Raw genomic sequence first — 20,491 nt, forward strand, 5'->3', positions numbered from 1 at the left:
TCTCTGGGGCAGCACCTATTGACAGGTGATTGTTTCTGTTAGAAATTTTTTTTTTTGGTGAGGCAATTGGGGTTAAGTGACTTGCCCAGGGTCACACAGCTAGTAAGTGTCAAGTGTCTGAGGCCGGATTTGAACTCAGGTCCTCCTGACTCCAGGGCCGGTGCTCTATCCACTGCGCCATCTAGCTGCCCCAACAGGTGATTGTTTCTGAATCCTCATTCTTACTGACCTCACTCTGGGACTTTTAACACTGCTGGTCACCCTCTCCTTCTGTATGCTCCTTCTCCTGCCTCAATTTTATGATGCTGCTCTCACTCCCTAGCCATCTTCCTGGTGCTCAACCGCCTTTGCTAGACCCACATCCTTTATCAATGTTGTTGTTCCCTGAGGCTCTGTGCTAGACAATCCTCCCCCCCACCCACCTCCCATGGGTCCAATTATCATCTTTATGCAGATGACTAAAAAAATCTATATATCCAATCCTAATTGCTCTGCTGAACTTCAATCTGTCATTAACAACTGGCTATGAGACAGCTCCACCTGAATATCCCATGGGCATCCCCAATTAACCATGTCCAAAACAGTTCATTATCCTATGTGTGTGTGTCTGTGTGTCTGTGTGTCTCTGTCTCACATAAACACACACACACACACACACACACACACACACACACACACACACACACACACACACACACACACACACCTCTGAGAAAAAGCAGGTCTCTATGCCAAACTGAGTTGAAAGTGTGAGAGTTTTCCAAATTTTGGACCTCATTACTGTATTTCATAGGGCAGCTAGGTGGTACAGCAGATAGAATATCGGGCCTGGAGGTGGGAACACTAATCTCCTTGAGTTCAAATCTTACTAGTTGTGTAACCCTAGGCAATTCAATTATACTTGACTACCTCAGTTTCCTCATATGTAAAATGAGCTGGAGAAAGAAATGGCAAGCCACTCTAGTATCTTTGCCAAGAAAACCCCAAATTGGGGTTGGACATGACTCAACAACAAGAACAACTTCATTTCATGGGTTACTATGGCCAAAGAATTCATCACCTAAAGGCAAGTCTGTTGGGAATGAATGTATATGGCATTTAACTGGAGACAAAATAGGTGTCCATCAATTGGGAAATGGCGGAACAAATTATTGTCCTTGAATTAATTGGATTATTGTACCATAAGCAATAATAAAAAGGATGAATTCAAAGAAATCAGGGAAAACTTGTATGAACTGATGCAAAGTGAAATAAGCAAAACCAGGAGAACTATTTCTAAAACAAGATTATAAAGAAAATCAAGCCTGAAGACTTCATAAATGATAAATGCTGAAATTAATTACAATTCCAGACGACTGATAATGAAGCATACTTCTAATCACTTGGTAAAGAGATAAGAGAAGACAAATATTGAAAGAAACCAATTTTTAGGTATAACTAATATAACATATTTCTTTTGTTTGACTATGCTCATTTGTTACAAAGAGGGCTTTTATTTGGAGAGAAGGACCTACAGGAAACAGTGGAAAATAATATGACAGAAAGATACAGAAAAGGGTGGGGGGAAAAAAAACAACGAAATATTTTTCAAAAATACAGAAAGTAAAAGAATGTTCCAACGGGGATGCAGACAAGCACAGCAATGTTAATACTGCCTCCTTAAACTTATATAGATGACATAAATTTAAGCTATATTCAATAGAATTAAGCTATATTCAATAGAATTAAGCTATATTCGATAGAAAAACCATCTACAAGAATAGAACAAGGGTCCCACAAGGCACAAGGGAAAAGCAAGGTGGAGGATCAGGATTCTGGGGGGATTAAGATGGACATGGATAGCTGCGTGGGAACAGAGAGTGGTGGCCATGAAAGGAGCTAGGACCTAGGAAGCCAATGACTAAGATTCTAAATGGAGCCACAGGTCAATAGACTGCCATACCTGCCATAATAGCAAGGATAATGTGATTTGATGATCAGTCTTTGAACAAGAAGTAGAAAAGGAGACAGGAGGGCAAGTGAGAGGGGCAGTAGTGCACAGTAGCAGGAGGGCACATCTTAGTGTTACTTTATGCATGATAATAATAAACAACAGTTAACTAATAGAGTCTTGAAAAATACTAAGAAGGAAATGATCTGTATTTCCCTATGTAATGGGGAAGCAGGGAGTGATTTGGGGGATTGAGTTGAAAGGATGAGTGCCAAAAATGAAGTGTCATCTCCAATTATTTTCTAGGTTTCAGAGATTTATTCAAATCAGATATTGGGGGAGCATAAAGGAAAGAATAATAAAGTAAACACAGACAAAGAGAAGCCCAAAGAAAAAGAGTAGCCAATAACTCAAAAGTCATTCAACATGGAGGCTGACCTTCCATTGTAGCAAAGACAATGATACAGAATGGCAACAGGATGGCCAGTGTTTATCAATCTTGGTACTCCATCACCTAGCACAGAATAAGTACTTAATAAGTGGTCATTAAATTTTAATTGTGGAACTAAAATTATCAGTAACTATAACTGTGACCCTTAATTTTTAAAAGATGGTAGCTTGAGTCCCAATTATTTCAATAGTACTACCATCAAATATTCTCTCGGCATGCTTAAGGCTTCACACTCATTTTTAATGTTCTTTCAAATGAACTGGATGTGTCAGACTTTGACAGATACTGCTAGCCTCACAGAGTGTGACATAATTCAAGGATTCTCACAGACGATCAGCAGTGAAAAGATGGGCAACGTTATCATGCAAATGGAAAATTAAATTGGTCTCAAGTTATATTCCATTGAATGACAGCAAATGTTTCAAACTTCTGATTCACTCTTCTTACATCTGAAAGAAAAGAATGCTACTGTCCTCCTTACCATCTGAAGGTTATTTTCATATCTGGAGAGCTCAGAACTTTTTTTAATAAAACTTTAGGTTTTGTGCAATGCAGCAAAAGGGTACTACTGGGAAATAAGAATCAGAGAAGGAAGGAAATAGTCAGTCTCTGAATTTTTCTGCATTACTATGCTCAAAGTGCAGTGGAGAGACACACATGATGGATGTGGGCCTCAGCACATTGCCAACAATGATTTGGTTGAGAAGTGATGTAACAAAAATCATCCAGGTCATGATTGGTTGACCAGGAAAGGAAGTAAGTCAGCCTAGTAACAATAGGGAGAGATTGTAGAGGGACAAGCAAGACCCTGCAGGGCTATCCATGAAACAGCAGGAAAACAAGGGAAAAGCCTCCAATGTATTGGGTTGATCCAGTTTCATAGGATCATAAGTGCATAGATATAGAGGTAGAAGGGACTATCAAGTCCAACCCCACTATATATTTGACAAAACAGACTCAGGTTAAGTGACTTGTTCAGGACCACACAGCTATTAAGTGTCTGGGGCAGGATCAGATCTCAAATCTTCTGGAATTCAAGCCTAGTGCTCTGTCCACTGTATCATATAACTACAGATTTATGGAGAGGGAATGAAACACACGGACAATAATCATTTTTATAAAAACAAGGATACATGAGCAGGTTGTAACTGATATTGGAAGAGAGACTACCCATAATGACAGAAATCTCATTGAATCTCATTGAAGAGGGGCAGCTAGGTTGCACAATGGATAAAGCACCGGCCCTGGATTCAGGAGGACCTGAGTTCAAATCCAGCCTCAGACACTTGACACTTACTAGCTGTGTGGCCCTGGGCAAGCCACTTAACCCTCATTGCCCCACTCCTCCCCCCCAAAAAAATCTCATTGAAGTAATAGATGGTTACTCCCTACTGGGAAAATAAAAATGCAAAATACAGGAAGTCGTAGCTTCTTTGCCTGAAGTTCAGGGCTATACTACTTTCCCAGAAAAGTACCATAATGCACACTGATTTAGGAGGTAATACCTTCTGGCTGTTATTAAAAAAACATTCTTCCAGTTCAGTTTACTTGCTATGAAAGGGAATCTTAAGGCAGCTCTCAGTTGAGGAAAGCATCAGATTGGTGTAAGGCTAGTGAGGCAGCTAGGTGCTGCAGCTGCCCTGGAGGCAGGAGGACCTGAGTTCAAATTCAACCACACACTTGACACTTACTAGCTGTGGGACCCTGAGCAAGTCAATTAACTGCCATTGCCTCATTTAAATTGCCTCATTTGAAAACAACAAAAACAAAAACAAAACAAAAAACCACCTGACCCTACTTGGTTAACATTTAGCTAATTTTTTTGTTATTGTTCAGTCTTGTCTAACTCTTCATGATCCTAATACGGGGTTTTCCTGGGAAAGATACTGGAGTGGGGGCAGCTAGGTGGTGCAGTGGATAGAACATAGGCACTGGATTCAGGAGGACCTAAGTTCAAATCAGGTCTCAGACACTTAATACTTACTAGCTGTGTGACCCCGGGGCAAGTCACTTAACCCCAATTGCCTCAGCAAAAACAAACAAACAAACAAAGATACTGGAGTGGTTTGCCATTTCCTTCTCCAGCTCATTGGACAGCAAGGCTAAGTGACTTGCCCAGGTTCACACAGCTAGTGTTTGAGGCCAGATTTAAACTCAAGAAGATGAGCCTTCCTGACTACAGGTTTGGTACTCTATCCACTGTGTCACCTAGCTGCCAGGAAATTATGGACACAAAAAGATTATGAAACTGAAGAAAGATGATGCCAAGGAGAAATACTGAAAAACCAGAAGACACTGAAGTAGAGATAAAAGAATCTCAATACAACATGAGAGAATTCTGAATTGAAGATTAAAGAAGGGGGCAGCTAAGTAGCACAGTGAATAAAGCACAGGCCTTGGATTCAGGAGGGCCTGAGTTCAAATCCAGCACCAGACTCTTGACACTTACTGGCTGTGTGACCCTGGGCAGGTCACTTAACCCTCGCTGCCCTGCAAAAAAAATTTTTTAATTTTAAAAAAAGAAATTATGTTGCCTTGTGTGTTCATTCTACTTGTAAGTACTTATCAATAACTATAAGATTGATATAGGCCATCTACCTGTAACAAGAAAGGAAAATCATAAAGTTTAAGTCCAACATAATGAAGAATATTTGGGATAAATTCTCAGCACAAGGTATGTATACTAATGTATGATATGATTATGGATTTGAGTCAGATTAAACACTGAGGATGGGGTCTGGAAGGTACCCAGCCCTGCCCCAGTATAGTTCGTTTAGAAGTTTATTGCTTGTCAAATTCTCACTGTCTCCTTTAAGTTTTATTGCCAATTAACAGTATTTTTACTTCTGCTCAGTCTCCCCACTTGTCAGCTACATATTAGTTTTGTCTGCAATCCATCATGTGTCAGAACCCCAGTCAGTGGGTCAGGGAGTTAGCCCACCAATTCAATACTCGGGACTCAAGAAGAAAGGATGGGGTTCGGCACAGGATGCAGCAATTAAGTTGAGACCAGATGTTAAGTGACATGTCTCTTTTTCTCAGAGCAGAATCCCCTTGGCCCTGGGGTCCCCAACAATGGATTATTCTTTTCTTCCCAACATAGCCGAAGATAAATTTTAACCCTGTCATCCTTCTAGAATTAACACGACTACAGAACAATGCTGAAGCACCTGAGTGACTCTTCCTGTTATTCAGGTTGAATATCTTTAGAGACAGGGGCCGGGAGAGGGGAGTCAGTGGGAACTGTGAGATCTGAAACATCTGACTGTCACTCCCCTGTTTCCTCTTCCTTTGGTTTGACCTTGTTCCCCCTCCCCTTTTCCCCCTTGTTCCTGGAACACGTATGCATGTCTCCATACATTGATCGCAAGCTGAACACGCACCCTGGGTGAGACAGGATTGGATGTTAGATTGTGAGCTCGACCTAGTGTGCGTGGGGACTTCCCCTCTGACCAACATTCCTATATAAGGTCAAGGCATGTATTAGCTGGTGCGGCTCAGGCATTGAGCTTGCCCATTCCTGTGGGAATGTAATAAATCTTTCTCTGCTTGACTTGGTGGTCTCCTCGAGTTATTTGGGTAAACTGAGGCAGTTTGCTCCATACACTAAGAAATACAAAAAGAAAAGGTCCTTTACCCCAAGTTTAAGCAAATTAAGAATTATACTTAAGTACCATGAGTGATGCAAGCTGAAATTCTATGGATACATACAGACTATTTCTCATTAGAATTAGGTAGATGTTAGAGAAGGGTGTTCCAGGCAGAGAAATCATTTGACCATAAGCATGAAGTTGGAAAAGTAGAAAGAATATTTGGGATGATCAGATGGACTGACACGTAAGATTCATTTAAGTGGTAGATGTCTAGAATGAGAGATTTGAGGGAAAACTTGGGGACTTCTGAATACCAAAGCTAAGGGAATGAAAGAATTTCTCTACTTTCCAGGTTATTAATAAAAAGTTCCTTTATAGAATGGAAGAATGGATTCTAAAATCTAATCTGAAGAGGAGAAAGCTAACCTTGATGAGTGAGCAGGAACAGATTTCAGTTAGTTATGTAATAAATATAAAGTAGTCCCTCTCTCAGAAGGAAGTCTCCTCCTTTGTTCTAGTGTATGTGTTGGAGAATCTACAGGTGCCACTCTCAGGAAAGTCAACTCCAACAATCAAGAAGCAGGTAGTAGGACTTGGTGAATGCCTTTCCAAGATGTATTTAGGTGGCTATTGACCAGAGATGAAAAAGAGAGGTTGGTTATCTTCCTAGGTTACATATCCAAGATGTGACTGAGAAATCATATTTTCCCAATATGACAGATGCTAACTACTTCTTTTTTTTTTTTAAGTGAGGCAATTGGGGTTAAGTGACTTGCCCAGGGTCACACAGCTAGTAAGTTTTAAGTGTCTGAGGCCGGATTTGAACTCAGGTAACTCCTGACTCCAGGGCCGGTGCTCTATCCACTGCGCCACCTAGCTGCCCCTGATGCTAACTACTTTTGATAATTCATGTAAGGAGGAATAATTCTGCTGAATATAAATCAGTTTACTGCCACATAAAGAGGCAAATCACCAAATTCTGCATAAATAGGCTGAAATTTGTTGTTTCCTTATTAAGAGGAAACATTGTTTCATTTTTATCTTCCTTTCCCTCTAACCCTGTTTGTGGCCCAAAGGAGGTGCCCGATAATGGATTATTAGCAAACTGTGGATTAAATTCCTTTACAAAAATCAATGTGATAATAAATGTTGGGGAAGCTGTGGAAAAATTGGAACACTAATGCATTGTTGGTGGAGCTCTGAACTGATCCAACCATTCTGGAGAGCAATTTGGAATTATGCCCAAAGGGCGATAAAGCTGTGCATACCCTTTGACCCAGCAATATCACTTTTGGGTCTTTTTCCCAGGGAGATCATGGAAAAGGGAAAAGGACCCACATGTTCAAAGATATTTATAGCTGCTCTGTATGTGGTGGCAAGGAATTGGAAGTTATGGGGATGCCCATCAATTGGGGAATGGCTGGCCAAATTGTGGTATATGAATACAATGGAATATGATTGTGCTGTAAGAAACAACGAACAGGAGGAGTTCAGAGAAACCTGGAGGGTCTTACATGGACTGATGATGAGTGAGATGAACAGAACCAGAAGAACACTGTACACAGTATCATCAACATTGTGTGTTGATCTACTGTGATGGACTATATTCTTCTCACCAATGCAATGGTACAGAAGGGTTCCAGGATCTCCAAATCCAGGAAAAAAAAAAAAAGAACTGTGGAGTATAGATGCTGAATGAACCATACTATTTGCTTTGTTTTTAGTGCTGTTGTTTTTTCTATTTTGAGGTATTTCCTTATTGCTCTGATTTTTCTCTTATAACATGACTAATGTAGAAATATGTTTAATGTTATTATATATATATATATATATATATATATATATATATATATATAAAACCTATATCAGATTACCTACTGTCTAGGGGAGGGGGGAGGGAGGGAGGGAGAAAAATCTGAAATTGGAAAGCTTGTATAAACAAAAGTTGAGAACTATCTTTACATGTAACAGAAAAAAAATAAATAAAATGTTTTTAAAAATCAGTGTGGGGAAGAATGATCAACTGATTTCCCATCTCCCCACCTGAGCAACTGATGAAATCATAGAAAAGATGGGGCAGGTAATGGAGACTGAGGTGTCAGCTATGCAGCCTCCAAAGGAGTTCATAACTTTAGGGCCACAAAACAATTAAGATAGAGCTGCTCCTAATCTCTTCTGGGTCATATCTCCCTTTCTCCTCCAGGGGGAGCTTGAACACTTACTAAAAAAACTTTTCATTCTTTTCCATGTAGTCTGACAAGAAAATTTAAAAGTAGTTTCAGGAGATGGTGGCTTATTCTCTGATGTTGGCAGGCTGAGGTTTTACTTTCTTTCCCTTCATTCCCAAACACCAACACAGCAATGAAAGCAAGAACTGGGTCCATCATGGCTCTAATAAGCATATTCAATCATATTACTCCCCAATCTCTTGTATCACATATTTTCCCCTCATATCTGAACATATTGAGACCAGAATCAAGAGCAACATTTTCCCCACCTATTTTTCCTGCCCATTCCTTTTTGATGGCCAGAAGCATCTACCCAATAAGGGATCCACGAAACAAAACACTTTTTATAAGGCAGTACCGTGATAAATTAAAGGAAGTCAACAGTTGCTAGCTGCTAGCTTAATAGGAAAAGAAAGTTAGTCAGCACTTCTCTATTCCCCCTTAGCTGCATTTTGCTATCCTTCCTCTTTATCTCAATTAGAAATTCTTAGCCTGGGGCAGCTAGGTGGCACAGTGGATAGAGCATGGCCCTGGAGTCAGGAGTACCTGAGTTCAAATCAGGCCTCAGACACTTAACACTAGCTGTGTGACCCTGGACAAGTCACTTAACCTCAATTGCCTCACCAAAAAAAAAAAAATCTTAGCCTGAGATCTATGAACTTTTTAATATTTTGATAACTGTATTTCAACGTAATTGGTTTCCTCTATAATCCTATATATTTTAGTTTTATGCTTTGACAAATATGTTGCGAAAGGGGTCCATAGGCTTCTCCAGACTCCCAAAGGGAGTCCAGGACACACAAAAAGATGAAGGACCCCTGCTCTTCACCTTCTTCTAACCCAGTCAGAGGGTTACCATTTGTCCCTCTCTTCTTCACCACCCAAATGTGTGTCCAGCTCTGCAGAAGCATATAATCAATGGTCGGGACTATCACTGCTCTTTGAACCTTCTTTCCCTAGACCACAGGTGCTTTAAGCCCAAACTTGAAACAGCAAAGGACACCTTTAGAATGTAAATGCAGACCTTTCCAATTTTAACTCATCCCACTCTTCCAATTTCTTTCTCTCAATCAACCAAAGGAGTCTTTAGCTCTAAGCCTGGAAGAATTGTTAGAGAAGCATTAGGAAGATAGATTTTAATTAACTTTGCCACTTATTATTGTGCAATTTGGGGTGAGTCACCATTCCTTTGTAAAGTCACTCTTCCTCATAAAGAAGTGAGAATCTGAAAGACAATGTTGTCAGAGTCAAGATTCAAGTCACCATAATTCCTCAACTCTCCTCTCCCTCTTGGAGAATTTTAGAATAGTCAGAATATTCTATGGAAAGGGAAGGAAAGCATTCAAGTAAATTAAGTAAGAAAATGAAAGAATCATCATACCTGGAGAGAAACCACACTGGTGTTATCAAAATGGAGATGTCCATTAGGCTGTGTTACTGCTGGGTTTGCATAACATTTTCCTCCATTGATGGCAGCCGCTTTGGGGGCTGGGGCATTTGCTTTTTCTTGGGAAGGAAAGAAGTCATCACTCTGAAAGTGAACATGATCACTCTGTAGAGGAAAAATGGAAAGTACACATTTCAGAGATCAAGATACAAGTTGCTCAAGACAAGTAAACAAAAGAGTCCACTTTCTAGTCACATATTTGGTTCATATGTATGTTGAAGACAATCCTTAAAATATACATTTTTCTCCATTTAAAATGTCCCATTGCTCAGATTCTGTAACGATCGGAATGACGCCACCTGCTGGAGACTTACTGTAGGAAAGCTCCAACATGAGGAGAGGGCCTCTGAGGGCAGGACCATGGGTCTTTTCGTTGGTGTCAGAAAGTGACTGTGGGAGGTGTGGGAGGAAGAAGTGAGAGGCTGGCGCACTGGCTCACTCTCTTTCCTGTGGACTCTGACAGAAATCAGAGCTAGAAATACTTTCTCCCTTTAATAGAGAGAGGAATCTAGGCCTTTCTCTCTCTCTTTACAAAATTTTTATTCTCCTTAATAAATGCTTAAAAGTCTAACTCTTGCTAAAGCTTATAATTTATTGGCGACCACTCATTAGATATTTTAGACAGTATAGCTAGAATTTTAGCCCTTACAATTCAAATGATTTTTTCCTCGAAGATGTAGAAATACATTGAAATAGAATGGTTACAAACTACCTCTGTTACTCAACATTTCATTTTTATCTTTGCACAAAGCAAACAGTAACTTGTCATGTTAACGTGTTCACTAATTTTAATTCTATTACCTGCAACTATAAATTCATTTGCTTACATCATTTGTGCCTAGCAAAACACCAAAAGAGGAAGAGACCTTTTATAGAAAGCACTTTTACCTGTCCATAAGTCTTCAATAGCATCTTCAGCACTCGTTCAACAAAGAAGAGAATATAGAATCCACCAAACACGGCAGCTGCTTTTTCAACATAGTTATTAACTTTGGGATCAAATCCAAATGCCTGAAAGGAAGGAATAATAATTTAAATAAAACTGAGTAATTCAAATTAACTACAGAAAGACAATCAAATACCATAGTTACTATGACATCAATTAGAACCAAGATTGCAAGGTCAATTTTTCCCCATCCACACAACTCTGTGGATTTGTCTTCCAAAATACCTGTAAACATGTGCAAAAAAAAAAAAATGTGATAATCACTATGACATATTCCAGAGGGAGTCCAAATTAACTCAACCAACCAGAAAAACACACATAATGAAAGGAGTAATACAGCAGTGAAAGGTAAAAGTTGGAAAACCCTCCCCTCTCCTCTGATTAGTGAACAATCAAGTTTAAAATGTAATACTATCGGGGCAGCTAAGTGGTGCAGTGGATAGAGTACCAGCCCTGGAGTCAGGAGGACCTGAGTTCAAATCCAGACTCAGACGCTTAACACTAGCTGTGTGACCCTGGGAAAGTCACTTAAACTCAATTGCCTCACCAAAAGAAAAAAAAATTTTATATATATATATATATATATATATATATATATATATATATATATATATATATATATATATATATAATACTATCTTAGAGATAATATGTAAATGGAAAATCAGTTCACTGTCATTGCTTAAAACCTATCTCTGGATATCTGTTCTTTAAAAAGGATTAGATCTGAGTACAAATCCCTACTCTGAAACCTCCACAATCACTTTTTTTTCCTTAAAGCTAAAGGAGGAAAAAAAGAGAAGACGCAGGGCTTGGGGTGAAAGATAAGGAAGAGAGATTGAGGGGGCAGAGGGAAGCTAACAAAGGAAATGTCCTTAGAAAAATTAAAGAATTGATATGTTTATTTCAAGAAGAAAAAAAAAGTTAGGACCAAAAACCCACCCTATGATAAACAGGACACTCGCCTCCACCCCACCCCCCCAAAAAAGGAAAATTAACATTAAAAAGATAAAAACCACCACTTGGACCACACTGAACTATAAAGCTCACATCTGACAAACATTGGGGGAGGAGGCAAAACCATTCACACTCAAATGGAGCTGCTATCTCATCAGATAGAAACCCATACTGGCCTACTCAGTGGGTATGACCCTCCTTAAGTTTGTCAATGGCATTTCATGCAAATTAAACTGTCCAGGGGAAACCAGACTTTTAGTTCCTTTTCCCTGACATAGTGAATGAATGTTCCAGTGGCTATCCAGCCACCATTCCTAGTCCTGCCACTTTAATAGCCTGTCTTCTCTTCCTATCAGATGTTTCCTTTTTGTCATGTTTTAGTCCTGTTCTTCTCTAAAGTTCCTCACTGGATATATACTGTAGCTTGCTCCCAGCACCTGCCATATGCTACTTCCATGACCTCTGTTACAATATTCATTTTTTATTCTTCAGAGACTCGTGTATTTAGATGCCTAATTGGCATACAGCAATGCTAGTACCATTTCAAGGAAACTTGAAATCAAGTACCAGAACAGCTATTGTCTTTCTTTTTTTAAAGACAATCAGGGTTAAGCGACTTGCCCAAGGTCACACAGCTACTAAATGTCAGAAGCTTGATTTGAACTCAAATACTCCTGACTCCAGGGCCATTGCTCTGTCCACAAGACAGCTATCAAATCCCAGATCTGCCAATAACATAAGGATGAGGCATAACGTATGGATGCCCTCAGTTTTCTGACCAATTAAAAACCTAGCATTGGCCCTCTGCCTACTTTATTAGGTCATTATGAAGCTGAAACAACTTTTTAAAATGTGAATGCAGCACTGCTCACAATGTTATGGACATCTTTGGGCAATCTGGTAAAGCCTCTGGACCCCTTGTTAGAATAAAGTCATGATTGGGGGCAGCCAAGTGGTGCAGTGGATAAAGCACCGGGCCTGGATTCAGGAGGACCTGAGTTCAAATCCGGTCTCAGACACTCGACACTTATTAGCTGTGTGACCATGGGCAAATCACTTAACCCTCATTGCCCTGCCCTTCCTCCTCCCCCCTCCCCAAGAAAAAGAAAAAAGAATAAAAGAATAAAGTTACGATTGAAGTAGAAAGATAAGCTATACAAATTTCAGACATCAATCAGTTAATTAATAAACATTTATTAAGTGCTTAAGCATTGAGGATACAAAGACAGACCCAGCCTTAAGAAGCTTGCAATCTAATGAGCAAACAAGATATATACAGGATAGAAAATGATCAACAAAGGGAAGATACTGTAATTGAAAGGAAGGAAGCTTCCAAAAGAAGCTTGAAAATCCAGGAAGTAGAGATAAGGAGGGAGAGTATTCCGAACATGGGAATCAGCCAGTGAAAATGCCCAAGGAGATGGAGAGTCTTGTTCAAGAAATAGAAAGGAGGCCAGTGTCAATGAATCAGTGTGTAGGGAGAGAATGGGAGATGAAAGGTGTAAGTTGTTATGCTAACCTCTTCCAGAAGGCCTTTCCAATGCCCACTTCTGGGCACTTCGGGCCACTGGCATTCACTAAACTCATTCTTTTGAGACTTATGTTTCCATTAGTGCACAGAGTTTTCCTTAAAGATTAAGCCTTTAAAAAAAAAAACTAACAAAACATTTTTATTTAAAGTTTTGAGTTCCAAATTCTCTTCCTCCTTTCTTTCCCTCCCCTGCCTCCTCTCTGAAGAGGTAAACAATCAGATAGAGGTGATACATGTGCAGTTAAGGATGGATAAGTCTTTTAAGGACTTCAATTTGATAACAGAATGTCAAAAGGCCTTCCAATTAATTGAAATATAAAGGATATGTTTACATACTTATGTATTTCTACATACATACATACAATGCAACTATATGATACATGATTTTAAAATGCCTTATCCACAATGTATCATATTATTTGTCCATAGACACATGGACCTCTTCAATGCTTCAAAAGAACTATGATTTCACTGATCTGGGTGTTCCATCAATTGATGCAAACCACAGCCCCTCCAGGTTTTAGAAAAAAACTTTCTTAATATGGGGTACATTAGCTTATTTTTTTCCCAATATTTCAATAAGTGTAATTTAGTTTCCTTTACTATTGTATGTAGTTTATGCATTTAGACATAGGATTCTGAGGTGTCCAAGGACATCACCAAACGTTAGTCCAAGAATCCAGGGCACATAACAGATGAAGAAGAGTCCACACTTTGGAAGCTGATTTCACATGTTGTAGCATCCAACTTGGTGGTGAAGAAAATTTTGTGGAAAAGACCTCAGACAATCTGTCACCACCATGTATTGGAAGCCTTCCCAACATAGGAGGTGCTGCCAGAGGTTGTACTCAAAGGGTATAGTGCTTCCTGGCTCCAAGGCCACCCTCTTATCACCTATATGCTTCTCATCTATATGTGTACTAAGGTATATCAATTATACATTCTTCTATAAACTATATAAATTAAAATACATATCCATATTATTTGATTTAAGCTCCCTCCTACTGACCACTTATTAGCCCCAAAATATTATCTTCCTTGATTTTTAGGTGTCAAGACATGAAATAGCCAAATAAGAAAGCATTTGTTTGGGAAGCTATGGTGACATCAGAAAAGAATGCTTTACTTAAAAAAATAAAAAATAAATAAAGTTTAGTCCTGATAAGAAGTCATAAACAGGACCCACTCAATAAATTTGCTAATGATCCTTTCCTCTTTCAGAACTACTTTGGTCTTCAGTATGTCATGTGAAGGTGGTTTTTACTATACAAATGAAAGGTTCTGTTTTCTTTGTAGCCATTTTGCATATTGCTCTTTTTTTTTTAATTTTAATTTCTGGAATAAAACAAGCATTTCCACAACACAGTAAAATTAAAGATAATTGCACATGAGACTGCAAATCTACTACAAACAACTTGCTATTCCTTTCAAACATATATAATTTTACTAATCATGTAAATTTCTTTTTTCTTTCCCTCCCTCTCTCCCACTCATTTTAAAGTAACAAATCAACAATATAATTCAGGGATACAACTCTGGTCTTCAGGAAAATTCCAGCTCTTGACTTAATTTCCCTGGCTTAGAAAGCTGAATAACATATGGAAAAAGAGTAAGAAAGTTGGATTCCAAGCTTGGTTCATTACTAGCTCCGTCACCTTGGCTACATTCTGTCTTTTTTAGGCCTCAGGTCCCTCATTTGTCGAATGACAGACTGGGCCCAAGTTCCCACAATGTTGTTTTGTTAAACTGAATTTTATTATTCCAAAAAGTGATGTTCCCATTTCGACTGATGGTTGTGAAAATTTTGCATGGCTTTAAAAGATTTTACTTATAATTTCTAAAAGACCACAAGATGAAAAATGTTATTTCACGGTAGCCTTTTTTGTTCTCTACTCTTATCAGTCTCTTTACCTGGGTGTAGGCCATTGTGTGCCTCAATGTAAATTGATGCCTTGTCTCCATTCCTGTCTTTTTCTGTCCTTTTCAGTGACATTTCAAATCCTCCCCCCCCACCCCTTTTTTCTCCCTTCACTGACCAGGGTATAGAAATGTTATTTTATTTCCTGAATAATTTTATGTTTACTGCTTTTAATTTTAAGAGTAGCTAAATGGAATATTTTCTAAGAAAAAAATGGTAACAGCAGTTTTATTTGTGTGGCCTTCAAGAGAATTTTTCCTGTGGGTCAGTAGCCCTTGATTGAAAGAAATGTTTATAACTGATCTTCTGTTATCCCCAAGCTTCTTTAGGTAAAGTAAATATCGATGGGTATTTTCTTGTCTTTTCTGAGTAAATATGACAACACTGTCTACCTTAAAATAAAATGGTAACACTGTATTGAAAAACTGGGCTTGCCAAAATGCAAAACAGTAAAAATCTTTGAGCTCCTCAGAGGTATACAGAAGTTTTTTGAGCATGAACTGGTGGCCAGAATTCCCAGAATGGTCATTTTTGTCTCCCAAAACAGATATTCTCTGTAGTTTAGGACAAGCCTGTGATCTTGCTAGGATTCAACTTTCCCTCGAATGGGACACAATCCACATAGCTCCTGTGAGGATTATTGTAACTGAAGGGGCTCAAGACTATTTTGAAGAAGAAAACTGGGCACCGTGTTATTATTTAAAGTACATAAACAAATAGCCAAAAACCTTACCTCTGGAATAAGCTGGAAAATTGCATTTGAAAAGAGAGTCCCAATGGCCAGTCCCACAAAATAAGTCAAAATCTTGGGAAAATATGGCTTCTTTAGCAATGGAGTCAAAACCAGTCCCAGGAGAGATGCCATGTTAATGATAGTCACCGAAAGAAATCCATATCCCCACACTGTGAATGAAAACCAACAAAGATGAAGGATGAGTTTGATAAAGAATGTGCTTCAAATTCTGAAAATACTTAAACACATTTAGAATAAATTTCTTTTTTATATATTTTATTTATTTTTTTTCTGTTACATTGTAAAGATAGTTCAACTTTTGTTTATACAAGCTTTCCAATTTCAGATTTTTCTCCCTCCCTCCCTAATAAATTTCTTCTTTAAAGCAGCAAAACTACATTTTAACATTTGCTAACATAAGAGACTAGTTCTGTGATATCACTCACAAAAGGAAATCCCAGCTAAGAATTTGATCATTGCAGGTGGGCACCTTCCCTTTAATTTAATCTTAAGGGAAAATGGCCTAGAGCACTGGGAGATTTGGTGATTGATCCTGGGATGCACAGACAGCATGAGGCAATGGCAGGATTTGTACCCAAGTTTCCCAGCTCCAAGACCAATTGGGCAAAGGACTATTAGACACAGATGTGAAGGATATCAGTGAAACCTTTAAAGACACTAGTAGGGCGGGGGCAGCTAGGTGGCGCAGTGGATAAAGCACTGGCCCTAGATTCAGGAGGACCTGAGTTCAAATTCAGCCTCAGACACCTGACACTTAACTAGCTGTGTGACCCTGGGCAAGTCACTTAACCCTCATTGCCCTGCAAAAACAAAAACAAAAAACAAACAAAGACACTAATAGGGAGCAGTGAACGAAGCACCAGCCCTGGATTCAGGAGGACCTGAGTTCAAATCCAAACTCAGATATTTGACACTAGTTGTGTGACCCTGGGCAAGTCACTTAACCCTCATGCATGCTGCTAGAGTGTATATAATAATTGAATAAAGAATTAGTAAATGCAGTTAGCCTAACACCCAGGGCCTTTACTACCCTGACACATGGGAAAGACAATCGGGCCATTATTGTAAAATAAAATGGAGAACTTACATTCAAAGTTTTTACCTTGATTTGACTAAATTTGGCTTTAATAAATTGATAGTGTAAAGTATTTTAGTTTAATAAAATACTTTTAATAAATTGATAATGTAAAGTATCGGTTTACTTTTAAAGACTACAAGTAAAAAAATTTACTATATAGACAAGCAAAAAAGGGACAAAAGGCAGCTCAAGAAAATAGTAATAACTAGGGAGGATTTTCTGATTTGTGAATTAAAGGATTTGAATGAAGATGTTACTTCAGACTACATTTTAAAGACAAAGTTATTCTTTTAAAGTATTATGTGCATTTTCATGAGGACCCCAGGCAATATATGTCACCAGAGTAAAATAGCAAGAAATAACCCTTAGCACCCAGGGTAGGACAAAGAGAACTACTTAGAAACACAAAAAGTTTCACTTTCCACTTAAATCAGATTGTCATCATAAACATATGCCTATTGCACACAGTAAGTGCTAATGATGATTACAATGAGATGACTTGAGCGGAAAGAAAAGCTTTTCATCTTAAGTCCAGTTAATAGGGGGGAAAAATCCCTGATCATTTCAGGATGCTTTCAAATATAATTGACTAGTTTAAAAGTATTTTGCTATAGCATATAAGGAAACTGAATGAGGGAAAACTCTTGGAACTGTTCATGACAACATGATAAACACTACCCTAGTGCACTTGTGCATAAGAGCACAAGTCCTTATTCAAATCCAGCCTGGAGGAGGCACCTTCAAGGATTTGAAGGGCTGCCATGAAAAAGTAGAAATAGACATTCTGCTGGGGTCTAGAGAGAACTCAGGATAGTGGGGAGAAGTATCAAAGAAACAAATTCAGAAAAGCCTTTCCTTGGGTTACAGTTGCTCAGAGGACTGACAAACTGGACAGTAAGGAGCCCCCCCCCCCCAATGAGTTTCTTCAAGCAAGAAGGCTATGTTTTAGTGGGGATTCTTTTTCAGATAAAGGTAAGAACAGATGACCACTTAGGTCTCTTACAGCCTGAATAGCCCCATTCTCCTGACTGTCTTCCTTGTTATCTAACTCTGGTCTGCTTAAGATTTAAAAGGCACCCAGTTCTAGTTAAAACTGGCTACTGAAACTGTGCAGCAAGCTTGCTGACATGGCATAGCTCTAATTCCACCTTCCTCATCCTAACTAGGCCAATTTTTAGAGACCCCTACCCCTTTTGTTACTGCTTCATGCTCCCTGACCCTGTCACCCCACCCATGACACAACAGCTGCCACAGGAGGCCTTTTGTCTCAAAACCCTGTCAATCCAGGTCCTCTGTGGGATCTGGGCCCCCTGACCATTCAGACTACCACCTACAGCATGCTGCCCTGTGACAGGAGTGGGAAAAGGAAGGCTGAGTGTGACTCCATCCTTGAGATGCAGTCATCTACCATTCTAACTATCTTTAGTTTCCCATTTACCCATGAGCCACTATTCCAGGGCAGCTAGGTGGTGCAGTGGATAGAGCACCGGCCCTGGATTCAGGAGGACCTGAGTTCAAATTGTTAAGGGCTAAAATTCTAGCTAAACTGTCTAAAATATCTAATGAGTGGTCGCCAATAAATTATAAGCTTTAGCAAGAGTTAGACTTTTAAGCATTTATTAAGGAGAATGAGAATTTGGTAAAGAGAAAAGAAAAGGCCTAGATTCCTGTCTATTAAAGGGAGAGCACATTTCTAGCTCCCTTCTCCATCGGCGTCCTCAGGAAAGAGAGTGAGCCGGAGCGCCAGTCTCTTCCTTCCTCCTCCCACTAGCCCGCGTCACTTCCTGACGCCAAAGAAAAGACTCCTGGTCTTGCCCTCAAAGACCTTCGTTTCATGGGTGGAACCCTTCTACAGTAAGTCTCCAGCAGGTGGCGCCATTCCAATCGTTACAAAATCCAGCCTCAGACACTTGACACTTACTAGCTGTGTGTCCCTGGGCAAGTCACTTAACCCCAATTGCCTCACCCAAAAAAAAAAATCTCAATTCTGAGATTTTGATATACCAGCTATAGGCAAATCACTTAAACTCAGTTTGTTCATCTATCAAATGGGATAATAATATTTGTGCCATCTATTACAGAAATGAACAAATTATAAATAGTCGAGTACTATAAATGCCAATTACTGGCCTCAGTTTGGTATCTGTAATTGGAATTATTGTTGTTGTTGTTGTTGCTGAATTTATTATTAGTAGTATTTATTAATGATGATGACGATGATGCACTTATTACCCAGCCCACAGGTTTTTGTAAGGAACTGCTTTCTGACATGTCATAGGAATGTATGATTAGTATACCCATTACCTGACCATGTCATTAAGGATAGAGAAGACTTATGGAATGTCACTGGTATAGGGAACTCCCTGGTGATAAAGGCTTCTACCTACTCTGCAACACAGGCTACTGAGAGTTGCCTAGATCAGCAGACACTTGTCTAAAGGGCTGTACTCAGCTACGTAGCACAGTGGATAGAGCACGGGCCCTGGAGTCAGGAGGACCTGAGTTCAAATCCGGCCTCAGACACTTAACACTTACTAGCTGTGTGACCCTGGGCAAGTCACTTAACCCCAATTGCCTCACTTTAAAAAAAAAAAAGGGGGGGGGGGGCCGTACAGCCAATCATTGTTGGTCCTTGAAGAGGACCATGAGATTGGGGGTGATGTCATGACTTGCAATGGATTTTAAGAGAGGGTTGACTGTGCAAAGTCACCAACCTCACTCTCTCCCCCAGAGTCATCTGGATCCAGTGGCAAGATATGTATCAGGACGACTGGAGATGGCCCTGGATGTTTAAGGCAATTGGGGTTAAGTGACTTGGCCAAGGTAACACAGCTACTAAGTGTCTGAGGTGAAATGTGAAGTCGGGTCCTCCCAACTTCAGGGCCAGTGCTCTATCCACCATGCTACCTAGCTACCCACACACAACCAGTATATGTCAGAGGGAGGTACTAAAGTCAGGTCTTCCTGACCCAAGGCAATTATCTTTCTCAAAATGGGAAAGGGGTTGTAAACACAAAGAAGAAATGGTAATGTGCATGGGGCGGGGACAGTAGCAGTCTTGAGAGAAATGGAGAGGGTTAGAATTTAACCTTACATGGTAGATACCATAGGTTTTAGGTTCAATTTTATTTTAAAGTATGAAGTCTAGAAAGGAGAGGAAGTAAATTCATTTCTCAGCAATCAGATAATCAGAAGAGGGGGCAAAGTTAGAAGGGTCAAGAAATGCTAACGATCCCAAATTGTTATCTGTTAACCCTGCCATAAAAATGATCTTGGCCTAAAAGAGGCCCAGACCCCAAGAGGGCAAAGGTTTTGTTTGTTTTTAAAAGTTCAGAAAAAATACCCAGGGTTGTAAGAAGGCCCATGAAAGGAGGCTGAGAAGGCCTAGACTGCGGGTCCTAGGGGCAAAGGGCCTCCAGAGAGGAGTCCATGACAGATCATCAAGTCTAGAACCAGATATTCTATAGAACCAGGTCTAGAACCAGTCTCCCCTGTCCCGCTCAGTTATTTGGATTGCTTCAGACCAACCCAGAGCAGAGAAAGATGGGGATAAAAGAAGATATAAACCTAGGAGGCACAGTGTGTAGCAACTTGCAAGAAGCAAAACATCGAGTGATTTAGCCATGATTTACAAGAATCAAAGCGGGAGCAATTAGGT

At 39.6% G+C, this 20,491-nt stretch overlaps 1 protein-coding gene across 1 annotated transcript in view; it reads right to left on the reverse strand.

Annotated features, from left to right (window-relative positions):
* Positions 1-20,491, reverse strand: part of SLC39A8 (solute carrier family 39 member 8) — a 60,201-nt gene that overhangs the window by 18,306 nt on the left and 21,404 nt on the right. Inside the window, exons 4-6 of the mRNA XM_043973222.1 lie at positions 15,735-15,904; positions 10,538-10,660; positions 9,584-9,754 (exon numbers count right to left, since the gene is read on the reverse strand). Of these exons, the coding sequence (XP_043829157.1) occupies positions 9,584-9,754; positions 10,538-10,660; positions 15,735-15,904 (464 nt within the window). The remainder of the gene's footprint in view (positions 1-9,583; positions 9,755-10,537; positions 10,661-15,734; positions 15,905-20,491) is intronic.

Source organism: Dromiciops gliroides, chromosome 6 (assembly GCF_019393635.1).
Source record: "Dromiciops gliroides isolate mDroGli1 chromosome 6, mDroGli1.pri, whole genome shotgun sequence".
Classification (NCBI taxonomy): domain Eukaryota; kingdom Metazoa; phylum Chordata; class Mammalia; order Microbiotheria; family Microbiotheriidae; genus Dromiciops; species Dromiciops gliroides.